The 17,583-nt window shown below is 37.4% G+C and overlaps 1 protein-coding gene across 1 annotated transcript; it reads right to left on the bottom strand.

The window, feature by feature from the left end:
• Window positions 1-6,148: 6,148 nt before the first annotated feature.
• Window positions 6,149-14,477, bottom strand: LOC100366517 (sushi, von Willebrand factor type A, EGF and pentraxin domain-containing protein 1-like). The gene is made up of 10 exons (XM_002736829.4): window positions 14,283-14,477; window positions 10,419-10,652; window positions 9,891-10,100; window positions 8,961-9,131; window positions 8,196-8,600; window positions 7,896-8,084; window positions 7,351-7,566; window positions 7,081-7,257; window positions 6,728-6,901; window positions 6,149-6,393 (listed from the first exon to the last, which is right to left on the bottom strand). Exons 1-10 carry the CDS (start codon window positions 14,347-14,349, stop codon window positions 6,293-6,295), a joined length of 1,944 nt encoding a protein of 647 aa, XP_002736875.1. The 5' UTR covers window positions 14,350-14,477; the 3' UTR covers window positions 6,149-6,292.
• Window positions 14,478-17,583: the final 3,106 nt, after the last annotated feature.

The raw sequence follows: 17,583 nt of genomic DNA, 5'->3' as shown, positions 1-17,583 counted from the left end.
TTGAATACAAATGCAATGTTCAGCACCATCAATGAGGTTTGTCAAACCTGGTTGACGGTACTGAACATCACATACATAAAATGATGATGCATTGGTTGTGGAATACACAATATGCTAATGACCTTTATCGAGGTTATGACGTAGACATGTCTCATGAATATTATTTGAAAGTGCAATTATTAATAGAAAGCATTTACATTATTATGAAATGCTGGAATTGTGTATATTCGGTCTTGACTCTCTGTCTATTGTGGTAATTTGAAGACTACATGTTTTCTATCATACTAAACTGGTCACCAAATGGCCTTTACACACAGATCTGAATGAGTGTAGACAAGCCTCAATAGGTGAGAAGGTTTTGATAGTATACAGCGCCACCAGTGGCTGGGTAATTGGGCAGCCAATCGGCGAACTCGCTAATGAATCAGCTAACTGCTTGGGTTTTTACTGAATCTCACTGGTGCCGAATTTTGGCCAGGCCAATCCTGGATACATATGTATTACAGTAGGAAACATACAATTTTTTATGTAGTCTGGCACATTTCAAAGGTGATTTGCTGAATTATGCGCGACATGATAATGTAAAAATAGTTTACATTTACCAAATTAGCTAAAAAAAGTCTGCTCACCCCATTTTTTTCAAAAAAATACTATCCTATAAAACAATGGGATATTGTTAAAATCGCACCTGTCCCTTGTCAGTCTCCACAGTCCGCTGGCGTACACATGATAATAAAATAAATGCAAATAATTCACAAGTTGAGGTTTTTAGGTTCTACAAGTGAGGGAAGGGCAGAAAACAAACTTTCAATTAAGCCAATCGCCTATAAAATTCGATCGCATTGGAAGTGGAAAATTTCTTGCATACGACCACCTTAAGGTAGCAGGATAGTTTTTTTGCATGAAAAATGTAAACACCTATAATCGGAATAAATTTTACAAGAAACCATACAATCTATATATGTTTAGAAAGCTCTTGACTTGTATTTTCCTACTATTAATATTTTGTGAACATTTTATTTGTTTTAGCGTCACGTGATTCTGAAAATCAGCGGGGCTGATAATTTAACTAACGTGAATAAAATTTTAATTGTCATCTCTACAGTCATTCATGCGATCAAAAACTTTACACTGTTTTGAAGCAAAGGTCATGAAGTTTAAATCCGTATTTCTATTTTTTGCATTAAGTTTTTTTTTTCTTTCCGAAAATCACAAATTTCAAGCACGTTTGTTGGTGTTAAAGTTAGAGTATACCGGTGGTTTGCACGAGGTTTATGAAAAAACGCAATAGAATTTTGCAAATATGCAAATACGGATATGAAGCCAACATATCCAAGAGTAAGAAAAGTTAAACGGCGACATCGTAGCGCTATTCACTGAAACGCCATTTAAAATTAGGTCAACGGTAATTGGCAAAAACCGAACACCGAGAAATCGGCACTTTTATGATTTCAAACTTCAATCAACGTTAACTCCCGTTTTAGCAGCAAAATTTACATGGGCTAATTGTAAATGAAATGCTTTGAAAGTTGTTTTCGAGAAAAATCATGAACCGACATTTATATCTGTGAAAAACTTTGTTTTTTTGGCCGTTTTCTTTCACGCTATGGAGTTTTGTGACGGTCTGTGCTGATAACGAACGGTGACGTCATTCATTAAAGCTTGGATTATGCAAAGTGGGCGGTTCTGTTTGCGAGTAACAAACAATACAGACACTGCACTTGGCAGTTGAAGTGTTTGCAAATACTGTGTATTTATTTTTGGGCCGTTGTGTTTGTAAACTTATTAGTTCAAGCATGCCACGAGTTTCGGAGTCTCCTGGAGGCAGCTCGTACATACTGGCGATAGGGTGGACCCGTTACTGGTTGAGGTAACCCCCGAGGTAACCCCTAATAGCTTGACAGTTTCACCAGAGCGCGCCGTCCCTTTCCAATCGCTCGCATTCCAATGGCAGCTTTTCTATTTATTTCGAAAACTGCTCCCTTTTTTCGGGATGACGGGAAGCTAGGCTGGCTCAGTTTTGATCGAATACAATCAATCTCCTTGCGTGCAAAGAAATTCAAACTGACTGCCTAGACCGTGACGCCTGCGCTCCACTATTGAGATAATGCCTACTTTGCAAAATTGACAAATCTCTTTTTCTAGGGCGCCATTCAACAGTGACATGTCAACGAGTCGAATCTCGCCGTTTTCAAACGATCGGCCGTGACATTCACTCTCACTTTCTTCTTCTACGTCGGAAGGTAACAATATTTTCCTGCGAGATACAGACATCTCTCGAACGTTTTGAACCGGAGTATCACCCACTATATCGAAGTCTGATTCATCGGACTCTCAGTGTCACGGTAACACTTTCTTCGCCCACTTCATGGCTGACACTGGTTTCGACGGGGAAATCCGTTCTGTACGAACCCAGCATCGTCTCTTTCAACATCTTTTTTGACAAGAGTGATCATTCTTTTGACGTTTTTCTTCTTTCTTCCTCGCTTTCTTTTTCTTGAAAATTTTCGCGTGCTTACTATCTCGTCCATAATTAGTGAATGACAACTAAACTAAAGAATTACTGATAACCCTCTCCTTCTTTGCATATTTTGCACAATAATGAAGGAAGCTGCCCTGTTTTTTAATTGGTGTGAATAGAATAATTGTAAAATGTGACCCAGTGATATATGCCGGCATGTAGCATTTCCTGTGCTTTAAAATCAAATCCCGCAAAACAGAGTTTTACCGTCACTTGACAGTAACCTCGGGTCTTATACTTGTAGATGAATCTCTTCAACATTTAATTGTAACCGGACTCATTGTTATCATCTATAAAAACTACCTAGATTTTAGATGATACTTTTATTTTTTACCGAAGTCGTACGAAAAAGTCAACCCTTGCCTTGCGTGAAACACTGTCCCACTATCCGATGTCAAGACGTCGGCTCGGGGGGGGGGGGGGGGGGCACGCTACTATTTCGTTGCCGTGCATTTTGTTCGCATGAGCACATTAAATAAAAAAACCAAGTATTTATCAGACAGATTTATTACATGTAACATAATTTACGAATTTAGAAAAACCTAAACATGCAAATATGCCTACTTGGTGAAAACTTCTCTGAAAAATGGATTATATAAACCAGGTCCAAGCATATTCTTATCATTGATCAACCTTTACATGTAGTTTGTGGCCTGTTACCAGAATGTTCATGCAATGCATAGCCACCACAGATGACCGTATTTTATTGTTTGCAACCATATTTTGTAAAAGGAAGCCCCCTCCTCCAATGTGACTGCATTACTTCTGGACTAGGAAAGTATCCCCGTGGTTAGACACCTTTCAATGACAAAGCCAAGAAAAAATATTACAGAAATTTATTGCAAGTTTTTATTCTGTTAACATATAATTACATTGAAGTGGTACATTCATGTACTTTTTTGTTTATTCAAAATTTGTTGTTCAAAAGCGATTGTTTTGTCTTTGCTGTACTTCCTGTCTAGAAAGGCAGCAGTGCACACATCTTATCAGCTGTGTGTAAACTACAAACAGATATCTTATCAGTTGTTTGTAAATAGCAAATAAAGAAAGTGGCTCAACTTAAAACTATTTACCCTCAGTTCAGTTATGTTTGTAAACCATAATGAGATGCACTAGTTTGGTGTACACTGGATAAACAAAAACTTGGCCATTTGTTTGCACACAAGAAAAAAATCAGTTTACTTGTACAAGATATATTTTTTTCAATAAAATAAAAACAACAATGTATGTAGCATGCCTTAGGGAGCTATTCGTGTGATTTTCAAAAAAAATGTGAAAAGTGCCCAAAAAACTATTCTGCTACCTTAATTAAGGTAGCGAGACTATTATTTGTGTTGAAAATTACGATTTTCACATTTATTTATTAATTGATGAAATGCACTAAAAACTTTCATGTGATAAAGTCAACATAACATAGAATGTCATGTAAGTTGGTTAAAATGTAGATTTTCTGAAGGGAAGCAAGGCAGCCTCAGTAGTGTTTTCCAAAATCAACAACACATGTTTAATCTGTGTGCCTATAAGTTTCAAAGATAAACTCAAGACAAAGCAATGTTAGGATGTGTTATCAGTAGCTATCTGACACACAATGAGTGTTTCCAAACATTTGAGTGGTTTGTCTCCGCCCCTGTTTGTTTCACAGATTAGTCATTTGCATATGAATGTTTCAGACACAAGGTCACACAGCCACTGAAAAAACATCATTGATTTTGGTGTTTTCATATGCCGAATTTGTCCAATTATAGCTATCCCATTCCTTTATTTTTTTGGTTTCCAATAGCCTTACACATTTGGATGTCCCTACACATGTTAAAAAAGACCTTGATGGGAAAACAAATTGATTGTGCCGATAAACAAACTTGAAAATCTTTGCTGTTACTTCATGGACGTTTTCTAGGAGTTTATGTTTTTCAAAATACAAGGTCTTTAACAAAAAATAACGTATACTTATTGTCGTCGGATTAACACCAAATTTTCACAGCTTTGAGGTGACAGTGAGAGTAACTTGAATGTGTCCAGACAAACTATTTCATCGATTATTTACTAACGAGTTGTGGTTTGAGTTGGGGGCGATGCGACTAAAACAGTAATTGAAATTCAGCACACTGTTTTTTTAAAACGCGTTGCTTGCATAAAACTGACCAGACACATTCAATTTACCAGACAATTGAACAACTAGAAAAAGTGAAAAAAATACTTCTTATCGCCAGCATAAATGCGTAATTATTTTTTTTACAGAAAAAGTAATTTTTCACCTTTGATTAAGTAACGGGTCATAGAATGCAGATACAGGCATGGCAAACACACCTTTTTAAAGCTTGAAGTTTGGCGATTCTAAAAATATATACTTTCCTGGGTCTATTTGTAGTCATGTGGTCACAATTAGAAGATGAAAACAAGTATGCAAATAATAGTCCCGCTACCATATAACACTTTCCCCGTTGCTCTGATTTTTTTTAGATTTTGCTTACAAGTAAATCAATCTCTTGCCGCCGTTGTGTGCTTCGCAAATCAGAGCTGGCTTATTTTAAAGGGCGGTGGATGGCGTCATACACAACGCCTGTAAAATACATTGTTTGTTTACATCAAAAACGAACACCGCCCGGGCCATTAAATTGGTATGATTACGCGAAAACATCGGTGTTTATAGTGCACCTGGCTCGATTGAGATCCATGTGTTTTATTTTTTTTAAATTCATTGAATTCATAGCCACTATGATTTAATGCATTAAATTATGTCCGCGAATGAACAGGATTTGTGTGCACAGCACGATCGCTGACCATATTTTACGCATATAAACTATGCGATGTTTACTTTTTTTTTAAATTATGCGTTTGAATGACATACATGGAGGGTATTATTGTTCAGTTACCTTTTAGTAAGAAGTATATGAACAAGTGTTACTACATGCAAGAAGCACAAAGCGTAATATACACGTGGACATGATATTTACATATGATATAACAATGACACTTTTATTTAAATAAATGTAGTTTTCAAGATATGAAATTTGAATACGTGAGTTATTAAATCATGTAATACACACGGAGTGCATGTTTCCTGTTATATAACGAATAATACGTCAGAGTCAGATTTTTGTCACATTTCCTTGAAATTGAAAAGTGCAGAAATCGTGACGAGGACTGACTATGAATAAATGATATACTAGTAATAAACACCCACATGAATGATACTTGTATGTCACGCCCTCTGACGATGAGATGGTCTCTGTGACGTCAAACGACCAACTGTTGTAAGGTTGTATAGTTTGGTGTAGAATATAGTAAATCTCGCAAAAAACTATTTCACTTTCACGGACTACATACCACAACAATATCGACACTGAACCCATTTACGTCAAAATATTCGTCGCTAGAGGGCGCTGTTTGTATAAATTATGTAACCATCAAAAATACAAAACAGCAGCATTTTGACCGTACAGTAAGCATATGATCATGTGAGAAGAAAAACTGATTTGCTTTGAAAGAACTCGCTTACAAAAAATTAAACAACAATTATATGAAGGGCTTGAGATTATTCCCGACCATGCGTAGCACGGACGGGAGCTATAATTTCCATGGCAACCGACAGCACAACGTCCAATATGATTATTAAATTAAATCAGATTTTAATATCTGATAATCAATACTTTATTGCATCCGTATAAAATATATGATAAATAATGAACTTTTCACAGTTTTCGTTTCTCGGGGTATTCCAAAAACTGTATTTGTTCAACTTCGCATGGTTTAAGATAACACATAATGCTGTTATGCCGAGTAACCGGATAGAATCATCGCTATAGAGGTCTGGATTACGAACACACATGACATATGTACAACAGTTTTGGTAGCACTCGATGTCTCAGTCTCTGCAAAAAAAATGTAGACATGTATACATATTATAACAGTTCCAAAAGATAAAATTGAATATTCATAAATCAAATTAATAAATTCTAATACATTCGCTAGTATACACAATGGTAATCATTGGGCTTCATTATCTTTCAACTTGCATGAATCTAGTTCCGTGAATTAAACAAGAGGATTTTGTCCAGAGATATGGCAGGATCAACCTGTCAATGAAGAAACGAACGTTTTGTGTGACGTATTTCTCCCAACATACTCTGCTGAACTTACTGACTGTGCACTTTTTTACTATATTGTCCGAGAGTCACGTTTGTTGCAGGTGGATACTTTACTCACCTTTACAAGTAGGTGGTGACGGAACAAATGTTCCGTTCTGACACTGTACCATCTCACCACCTTCAAATACCGCGAGATCTGTACATCTAAATCTGATATATTCACCATGAGTGTACTCATCCTTGCTCGGCACCCATTCTAGACGAGGAGTTTCATCGTTTTTCGCACAGTTACCTAGGAAACAAAAGTCATGAAAGTTAGATTCATCAAGGTTCAGACAAAACTGGGAAGTTTGTTTGCACTGGACTCGGCAACTGCGATTTTTGCCCCACAGACAAAAATAACCAATGGCATTGTAGCAACCAGTGGTGGCGCCGTTAACTTGACAGTATAATGTTTGCATAAAGTCCTACCATAGCAAACTGGCACTTCTTTATCCCATGTCCCATCTTCTTGACACTGTAAGGCAGCTGAAGACGACGCCGTATAACCCTCAATGCAAGCATATCTTATAGTCTGTCCTGATGTTGACGGAAGGGTGCCCTCAACTAGCTGTCCGTTATCGGGAGTGCCCGGAGCCTGACATGACTCTGTGAAAGAACCAACTTGTACTGTTAGTTTGATCCTATTGTGCAGTGCTCGAGCTAGTTTCGTTATTTCGAAGTAACTAAGTGGTCACTTACGTAGGCAGCTTGGGACACCTGTAGTAAAATTGAGGGTCGGTGACCACTTCACGGAGAAATCAGAATTATTCAGCATACATGTAAACGTCGGAGTACCATGAAGAAGGAAACCATCATCACAAGATATCGTGATCTGCGTCAACGGCGCGTAGCATTGCTCGGGATCCTGGCATGTCACACTGCCATTCGTCAATTCACCAGGGTTTGGACAGTTTTCTGTAAAAAAAAAAAAAAAGAAGGTAATAATGGATGTTGTGTATTAGACGAGTAAAGCAGACCTTATGAAATATATAATTTTACAGAAAAGTCACTACCATGACGAGAATAGCTTTCTGATACACTATCGTAAATATTAATTCAGACGCAATTACTAATGGTCTTTTTAGGAAATAAACAACAAACTTATTTAATTGCCTGCTATATTTTTATAAAATTCAGAACTAAAAGAAAATGCCTATCATCTCACTAACTCGCGTCGAGTAACCAAGATAGATTTTTAATATTATTATATTGCTAGAATATAAATACAAATGGTCGGGACTTACCAGAACAATGCAGGGCATACGGGTCTTCTGACCACATTCCGTCTTCACATTGCAATGTAGGGCCGCCAAATAAGCTGTAACCATCGCTACCATCACATGACATTGTTAACGTGTCACCAGAATAGAATGGAGATGCGTCGGCCGTTTGAACTCCTCTCTGCAGACTGGCTGAATTCGGCGTGAAGCATGCTGGGAATATATGTATTACATTACTAATGCCAATAACAAACTGTTATACTATTTGAACTATCAATATTATTATTTTACTTCATATTAATTGTAACTACTAATGGCACTCACCACATGTCACTGAGGAACATCCAATCAATTTACTATCATCGCCATCAAATCCATTCAGCGTAAACTCCGTGTTCGGGCCTTGTTGTAATTCAACGCAAGCGTACGTCGCTACAGCGCAGGACGATGCTGTCACAGCATAATCAATATTGAATTTGATAGCGCCACCTGCGGCAAGATCCTGGTCTTTATCTGCCTGCGTCAACATCACCGTCGATTCATTATATTGTTTTGCCCCTGAACTTGAGTCACTGAGGAAGACGTTAAGACTCCAGAGGTCAGTCCCACTGACGCCGGCTCCTATGCTGCTACTAGTAGCATCAACGAGTAAAGACAGAACACTCTCCTCTCCCGGCACTACAGGCTGGCCATTACTGATCGTGGTAATCACTTGGGTAATTATAACACCTGAAAGTGTAATAATGATAAGATTAGGTGCTAAGTAACTATCAACTATAGACATGTTTGGATCGTCTGGCAATAAATCTCGTTATGTTTTTTGTGATATGGGCACAAACTCTCAAGTATGCCGGTGAGGGCACAATGACTCACCGGGTTGATGGAGTAGAAACATGTTATACATCTTTCTAAAATATAACCTAAAACTGCTTACTGTATAATGTGAACAGCGAAGTAAAACCAAATGCTAGATTTACATATTTTGTAGATAATATTTTATCGACTTTCTGTAAACTGGTAATTAAAGTTATTTTTTTTTACTTTTTATCGAGCTTTGATACAATTTTTCAATTATCAATCAATACTTACTTCCACATAGTGGTACCGAATTGTCCCAAGTTCCGTTGTAACACGTGAGAGTTGAACTGCCTGCCATTGTTATCCCGCTATCACACTCGTACTCAACAGATCCAGCATGAACGTAACTTGCACCGTCCACTTCAATGCCATTTATTGGAGGTTCGGGTTTTTGACAATTTACTGATTATGGAAATAAATATTGGGTGTTAATATTTCTATAAACTCCAATCTGATTAAAATAAGATCCTTGTGGGGATATGTTAATATAGTTTTTTTTTTGGGGGGGGGGTCGCGAAATTCCCACTATGTACGGCGGAATTAAAAAAAAATCACAAAATCAAAATCAAAGTAAAAAAATAAAATAAAAAGGCATTAATAACAAAAGTAATAAAAAATAAATCTCAAGCCCGTACACTACATCAGATTTTAATCAGATTGTATAGACTCGTATATAGCAATTACTCATTTATGAGATAACGGGAATTCACTGTTGAATTCACGACCAGGGTCAATGGTCCCACTGAGGAAAATCACTGTATCAGGAAAATGACATTCCGATCATTTGAACGAAACAAACTCGCCATCCACCTATTCTATATTCAGCACAGGAAGGCCGATCATGGTACGACACGGGAATTTAGTATTTAATTTGAGTTGGATTTATATACTAGTATTATGATAAAACATCCTATTATGTGATGAGAGTTCTATTTTGTGAAGTTTACTGCAAATTCGAATTTGAATTCGCATTACTCCAACTAGATTTTATGCTTTGCTATGTTTATTTAAATGATTCAAATGATTTGAATACGTCAATGTCATCGGTGAGTGTTTAGCCTGACGAGTCGCGTGAGTTGCGCCCTCCGCGGTGCTCCAAGGTCTGATGCCGTTCGGTCGGCGAGGGCCTACTCACGGCTACAGTTCTCGCTCGTTACTTACGGAAACACAATTCTGGTGGGAGGCGTGTCTGTATATTTGCGCCGACATACCAGTCTCCGTTGTCACACGTAAACGTATCTACACCGTACGTAGTGGCATTGACATCACATATGAACGTGACTTGGTCACCTTGTTCGTAGTATGTACCATCTAATGTTGGCTCCGAACCACGTGACCCCAGCGTTGGATTTCCAGGATCAGGACAAAGTCCTGAAAAATGATGGTTTTAAAAAAATTAGATATGAGCGAATCAGATAAACACTGCTAAAATAAATTAACTAACGCATTCGTATTTTGCACACTTTAGTCGTTCGTTCTTTAGAATTTAACAACTGCCTAAATTAAGATCAGAGTGACGGCCGAGAACATCCGGTTTAGTGCACTTCGTCACAAGAGTGCATCTTATAAGAACGATGTTGAAACACGTGTCAATGAAGTATCTCACCGAGTCCAAACCTTTCAGACACTGAATATGAAGACAGTGTTGTACAATTATATCAAAATCCAAACAATAACAATGTTACTTACGTGCGCACGCAGAATCACCAAGTGTTGGCGCTAGACTTGATGTACCCAGTATCGTGAAACAGCTATACCCCATTATTGTTGGCGTAAAACCAGTATTACATTGTACATATACCACACTGCCAATGACCAGCACACCACCAGGTGACGTCACTGCTGCAGAGTCGCCACACAACCCGTCTGATGTTGTAGTATAGCAGTCAACGTTAGCGGGATGAGCTGGTAGAACACAGTCTCCTGAAAAACCAAATAATGTGCGTAGTGTAGTGCAGTCACGACATTGCTGATAAACTCCGTAGAGACAGTCCTCGCAGGATCTTCTTGGCACTGAACAACGTGTGTATTTCATCAGTGAACAACGGGAATACTCTACCAGTCTACCATTATAAACATTACCTGAATGACTGTTTTTTAGGTGACTTTAGCCTAGCATAATTGTCTATGTATTTACAGGCATGCATACATTTAGTGTATACTCATTATCACGTGATATACTGATGAAACCAATTACCATTTCAGCTAAACTAGTTGTGAAATATAGGTTGTCACGAATGGACTACTGCTGTACACAACTTGAATTTAGATAATACATGTAAGAATATAAATATCAGTGTATTGTATGACAACATAATAAGGAAAAAACAAATATTAGTTGACAAACGAATTATACTTAAATATCAATTAATATATTTTCCACATTTTGATACCTGAACAGCGCAAACCATATTTGTACTATTTTCATACCAGGCTGTACAGTCTGGTTGCTTGTCAGAAATTATTTAAAACAGCGCCGCAAGTCCATGACCAATGAACTCCATCTTATAATATAATATAATGAACATGTCAGCCGACAAGATGGAATTATCACAAACCATCGACATTCCGAAGTACTGTCATCATTACAAATAATATTAGCACTCGGCAGTTTCACTTGAATTATCACAAACCATCGACATTCCGAAGTACTATCATCATTGCAAATAATATAAGCACTCGGCAGTTTCACTTGGTCTGTGCATATCCCTACGATTTAACCTCTTTATGAACTGTACATCTAATCTCTGTTATTTATTTGTCAAATTGAAGTCTTGCGTTGCGTGATTTAAATATCAAGCACAATACAGGAAAATAGCAATTGGGTTAGATTTGATGAAGTGTTACGAATCAGTGAAATCTTTACACATAACAAATTTGGACTCTGTATAGTGGGTCTACATGGGTGACTGTAAGTTTTGTTATCCAATTGACTCGAGTAGTAAATCATAGATGGGGACTGTAGTCAACGTAGGTAAATTATACACACACATGTTTTATGAGATATTTCATATCATTCGCAAAGTCGCGAGGTCTCAAGATGATCAAATCGATCAAGATGAGACACTATGACAGATGCATATATTTAGGTTAATCTCACGTTTACATAAAATTCAAAGTAATACAATATTTCCAAGAAAAATAGATATATACATTTCTCAATCAAATTTGCCGAATTTTCAAGTTCGTATTGTCGTTCTAAAGCCATAGAAGCCTGATTAAGCACAGAAGACCACCTGTTGTCATAAGGATTGAATTCCAATTAATTTATTTAATTAATGTAATTGTCATGAATTTGTTTTCGCGTATCTGTTGACCGACTTAATTAGTTGATTACGATCGAATTGCTGTGTTATGTCTGTCATCGTTCAGGCCTATTTGAAGTTTTGGACGGAACTTGGCTCAGTGATTTGGAACTAATTACCAGATAACCGACGCTATTCTATCGATTCTGACAGTTGGTATCCATAGTTATTAATGTAGTGAACGATTAATCAAAAGATATGACGTATTCAGTACTTAGTGTGATTGGCTGTATGATTGAAGGTTACGCCCTAGAGTCTTTTTACTGTTTTGTAATTGGTTAGAGTTTTGAAAATGAATAAAGAGAGTTTGAGTCGGTCTTGGCAAGTACTCTACAATAGACGAGTCTAGAGCAGTCCTGGAGAGACTTGGGGCGAGTGTTGACACAGTCTAGAGCAGTCCTGGAGAGACTTGGAGCGAGCCTTGACGCAGTCTTGGGCGAGTCTTGGGCCAGACTTGCGATAGTCTTGGGGATTTTTCCCCAGGGCTTTGTGTCTTATAGAGTGCTCGATTGACCGACTAAGACGAGAGCTGAAACGTATTTCGTTGTGTGTGTCTTATTTGACTGTAAAGTATAAGTGACTTTCCCGATCCCGTACCTCAAGGGGACGAGATATAGAGACGAGAAGAGATTCCCCCCTGACAAGTGTGGAGACCCCGAGAGAGAGAATTTACCCGTGATATAATGATGAGTACTTGCATCATTGTAACCCAGCGACGGTCGTTAATACAGCATCGTATTCTGATTCGAATATATGAATGTTGTTTTCTCTGTTCATTTATCTATGACGTCAGTGATAAGCAGGTAACAATGTTAAAAATTGCAAATAACTTACGATCACATCCAAATGTCCAAAGCGCCCTGCTCTGTAACGTTCGTTCTAAATTAAACTAACAGTGTTTGATACACGCAGTGTTATACATTCCCCACAAATAACGTGGTAGACACCAGGCCTGCCAGCTATGGCAGTTAGTGGCCCTGATAAAAAGCAAGCGACAAACATTTTTTTATAATAACAAATACAATGGAATAACAAGCAAAACAGATTTTAAATTAATAGATTACTGACTGACGTTCGTCATATATTCCAATGCTCACAAAAAGAGGTGGACGTTACAAATCGTTGTGGCCCGGCAGAAAACTAGACCGGACGACCGGTAATTTAAAACACTGGTTACACGCGTTGTATATTACGCATGGGACCCACGTCATTATAAAATATAGGTATATAGGATAACATTGTCAATCGTGTAAAAGACGCGCATATCATTAAGTCTATAAAATGAACACCGTTTATGATTTTATTTCTAACGTGGGTGACATATGTAATTAATTGTTCTATTTTCAGAGCATTAAGAAATGGGAAATTGAAATCAAACTTTGAATAAAATCAATGCAGTGTGTATGTCGTTTATAAACGTGTCATTGACTCGTAAATCATTGAATAATACATAAAAGTCAATACAGTGTGAAAGTTTGAAAAATCATTACCAATTACATTGTACATTCATTCAATATATACTAGAAGGAATGAATGTAGTTACAAACGACACAATCTCGTATGCTTGAATTCATTTACTGATGATTATATTGATAACAGCTTTGTTATAAACTTTTTTTCTCTCAAATTATATAGACTTAACATATACGTAAAATAAAGTCGTGACCGTCATATTTCATTGTAAATTCCACCAATGAAGTGTTAGCGTAAGCACACTCATAATAATAACCTTATATCTATGTTATGCGAATATATAACCACTATAATGACAAACTATTTACATTATGTATAATGTAAAATTCTAGTCTCAAGAGGTGTAACATGTCTATGCTACAAATTGTAGGTGTAAAAATGGACGTAGTACTAACACTAACACTAGTACGTCCATCATGGAGTAACTTGTCGTACTGGACGACCATTGACAATGACTACGCTAATAAAATTCCAAGCACCGACAATGGACTTTATTTACTGAATGCAACTTGACATACTAGTACTGTGTTGATCGACCACCTTGGGGACAACAATGCTGGTTATGGGCACTCATTGTCTTACTGTACTTACGTAAACGACATACTTTCTACTGGATTAATGCAGTAAATATTCTTACCAAACCACGGTGCATGGTGGGGACGTGTCGATCTAATCAGTAAACAACTATGCCCACATACGTTAGTTCACAGCGCTGAACTGGACACTGTACTCCCCATAAGGTTAACACTATAGGCAATACAAACAGTGAACTCACCTAAGACGCTGGATATGAGTAAAAACTGCAGGACTACACATATTATGGAAAATCCTCCAGTCGACATTTCTGTGACTGAAAAAAGGCTGCTCGTCGACGATGATAGCTCACACGGAACAGTAGCCTTAGAATGTGTGTAACTAATGTCAATTAATTCACACAGTTTGACTCAACTGTACTCAAATCTGGCCTTTGTTGCTGATATCGACGAAGGTTTCGTACTCGCACCAATAATCCTTTTATGTTAAACGTTACGGTTCGCTTATCACCTTCTTTCTTATACGCCTGCTATTCATATGCAAATCAGTACTAAAACACTGAGTCGGGAGTCATTCCAACAACAGGAGAAACTTTGTTGCACCTTTTGTCGATTTTCGTCGGTGTTGAACTGAATATGTCATTTAAATTGCCATTATACGTAAATATGTGCAAACTGTTCACTCAAACAGGTCGCTGTCTTGTATTTTTCACTTGAGGTGGTTTAAGCGAGCAAGTTACCGATACTTGTCTGCATAATAATGCGTCTTTTGAAACACGAATCCTACCCGTGAAATATGACCTGTCAAGTCTGCAAGGAAGCAATACTTCGCATATATCTCCAGGGACGTGTTGTGCATGGGTGTGGTGGGTGTAACGTTTAGTTCCAATGTGTGACGTCATATGGCAACATATATACCAGCTAGATAACAATTTTAGACTAAACCTGAGGTATTTGACCTCTACTTTGAATCTGTTCGATTAATTACGTCCATTGCTTGTACCATGGCAACTCAATTGAGTGACAGCGCAATATTTTCGTCCGATTAACTTGTTCGTCGTTTTTTTTTACATTGTCCTAACTCCTAGCTTTTCTGTGATGATGTAAGAATTTCCAGACGGGTGTCTAATTTCGTGCGATTTGGAACCATGTTAAACAACACTGAAATAATGTAAAACTCGTAGATTCTGCCAATCTATGAAATTGACATGATTGGACATACAATAGTGTGCCATTTTGATCCTGTGAAGGCGTGCTTCTCAAAATGTCACGTAATTAAATTGACACATAAGTAAATTGTGTTATTATCGCATTCAGTTTACTACAACGCATTATATTACGTATTTGTTCACAAGACAGCAGATAACAATAGTTAGATTTTGTAAAATATTTCTGTTAACTGTCGTGCTAGTTAAATCATTTACATAGAATACTGTTTGCCTCATTACTCTACGTACCCTATAATAGTGACCAGTTTCTATAAAGAATAAACATAAACAAATTAGTATATTATCTAAATTATTAGTATGTACTATCAATTTATGCGCATTTGTGAAATTTGTTATCCAGTGAACGAATCCAGTATAATTGGCATGTTTACCTATACCTCAGACTAGTAATACAACAGACTCGCAACGCCTATTGTTTAAGGTGCTAATCGGCTTAATTGTATATGCTATGCGTGCCACGCTCTGTAGCATTGGCATAGACACCGTCGAAGTTTACCGAACACTGGATATTCTGCACACTTCGCGCTTCTTCGGAAATTGCGTATTTCTTCGTAAAACGGATCCGGATATTTTTTAAAAAACGGGAGATGCGTTCTGGACATTTTAACCTTTGCAGCTGTGTAAGAATTGTAAGAATCGACCAAGAATCAGGGGAGTTACAAGTAACTGAATGTCTTAGTGTTTACCTCAAATAGTTTTTGAATATATAATGAGCAACTTTGAAACGATATTTCTCGCTGTTGCGGATTTTGCGGAAGGTTTCCAATATTTTTTCGGAGAGAGCATATCGCTGCGTTTTGAACGATCATACTTCTTTGTGTGTTACCCGTTTTGTTTTCGTGTTCCGGAATGCCGAAACATCAGATAGCTAGTGTTATGTACATACTAATTCTCTCAGCGTATCAGTGTGATCCGGTAACGGTAAAAACTGGAGGTGTGTTATTTTTGTCGCGTTCGACTTCATAGTACGCGATTTACGCGTTGTTCAGTGACTGTTTCAATTTTCTATTGTATGTCAGTATTGTTGCTATTTCGAGTTTCACTGATTTTGTTTGACTTCCGTCATAGTTCTGTATAAAAATAGCCCAGTATATTTCTTCTTATTCTTAATTTCAGGAAATGAAAAACACAAGATCGATCAGGGGTTGCAAAGTTCTACAGAGAAATTGTCATTATCTTCGTCAAAATGTTCTCCTAAAATAGCTTTCCACTCGTAATTATCGTCCTCAGATTCGCCAAATTTTTCCGTAAATGCCATTTTCGAAGTTCACTGTCAACTACTGTTGTCTATGCCACTTCCTGTCTTTATGTCTCGCGATAGTTGATTGTAATATGAATAGATCTCGCGTTATTTTGTGAAATATAATGAAAATGTTGTTGCTCAGCAACGTTTACTCGGTACGATAAGAACTGATAACCTAAACAAACGTGGTACGCATTACTTCAAAAGAAAACGCCGCGTTGCGAGTCTGTTGTATTACTAGTCTGAGCCTATACCAACATACAGTATTGACCATCATTATTAAAACGGGGGATTCATCACCTGCGCATGCGTCAGATGGCCATAGCGTGTCATTGTTTACAAACAAGCGTCTACCCATGAGCCTTTGCGTTTTTAGCATGTGTTGTTATCGTTGCTTGGGACTCAATTCACGCGCGTGCGCAGGTGACGACCCTCCTGCTTTGAAACAACTTCAATCCATAACATTCTAAACTCTAGCTACTAGTATATACGCTTATCGTATTCCAGAATCAAATCGCCTTGTTCTCGTCTAACATCACTACTACTGCATACTTCTGATTATATATTTTACTTTATTTGCTAAACATAACATCAGCCTAGAAAACGACATGCAACTGATATGGAAAGTGACAACCCATGTGTGTTCACATTTTTAAATTTATAACTCTCTCATATATTTACTTATTCATCTAGTACCAGTACTGTAAAACATGCATTTTTAGCTAGCATGATGTAATCTGCAATTTATGTAATTAAGGTGTAGCTAATATTCTCACAATTAGATTGTTGTCACTTTAGCTAAATTAATATTCTGTTAATTGAGTAAAATCTGCTTAAATGGAATATAGTTGTTTATAATATATTTTACCGTATACAACACGTTCAGATTAATATGGCAGAGTGTTGGATTATTACCCAGAGTACAGTTCGACTAATCTCCAGACAGTCACAGGCCATTGATTCTGAACTCAGACAACTAATATTACCGGTAGTTGAGTTCTAAACTATGATAGCGTATACACACTACTCTAACAGTATATCAATCTGGTTAAAATAAGATCCTGGTTGGCT

Source organism: Saccoglossus kowalevskii, chromosome 9 (assembly GCF_978046115.1).
Source record: "Saccoglossus kowalevskii chromosome 9, keSacKowa6.1, whole genome shotgun sequence".
Lineage (NCBI taxonomy): Eukaryota > Metazoa > Hemichordata > Enteropneusta > Harrimaniidae > Saccoglossus > Saccoglossus kowalevskii.
The sequence above is the reverse complement of the archived record's forward strand: the minus strand, read 5'-3'. Positions and strand labels throughout refer to the sequence as shown.

Bases quoted from the DNA above. Each gene is read 5' to 3' on its own strand.
- LOC100366517 (XM_002736829.4), bottom strand. From the start codon at position 14,349: ATGTCGACTGGAGGATTTTCCATAATATGTGTAGTCCTGCAGTTTTTA. The intron at 7,258-7,350 runs GTAAGTGACCAC...GTTCTTTCACAG, and splicing joins AGGTGTCCCAAGCTGCCTAC to AGTCATGTCAGGCTCCGGGC. The intron at 6,394-6,727 runs GTGAGTAAAGTA...TTTTTTTTGCAG, and splicing joins GTCACCACCTACTTGTAAAG to AGACTGAGACATCGAGTGCT.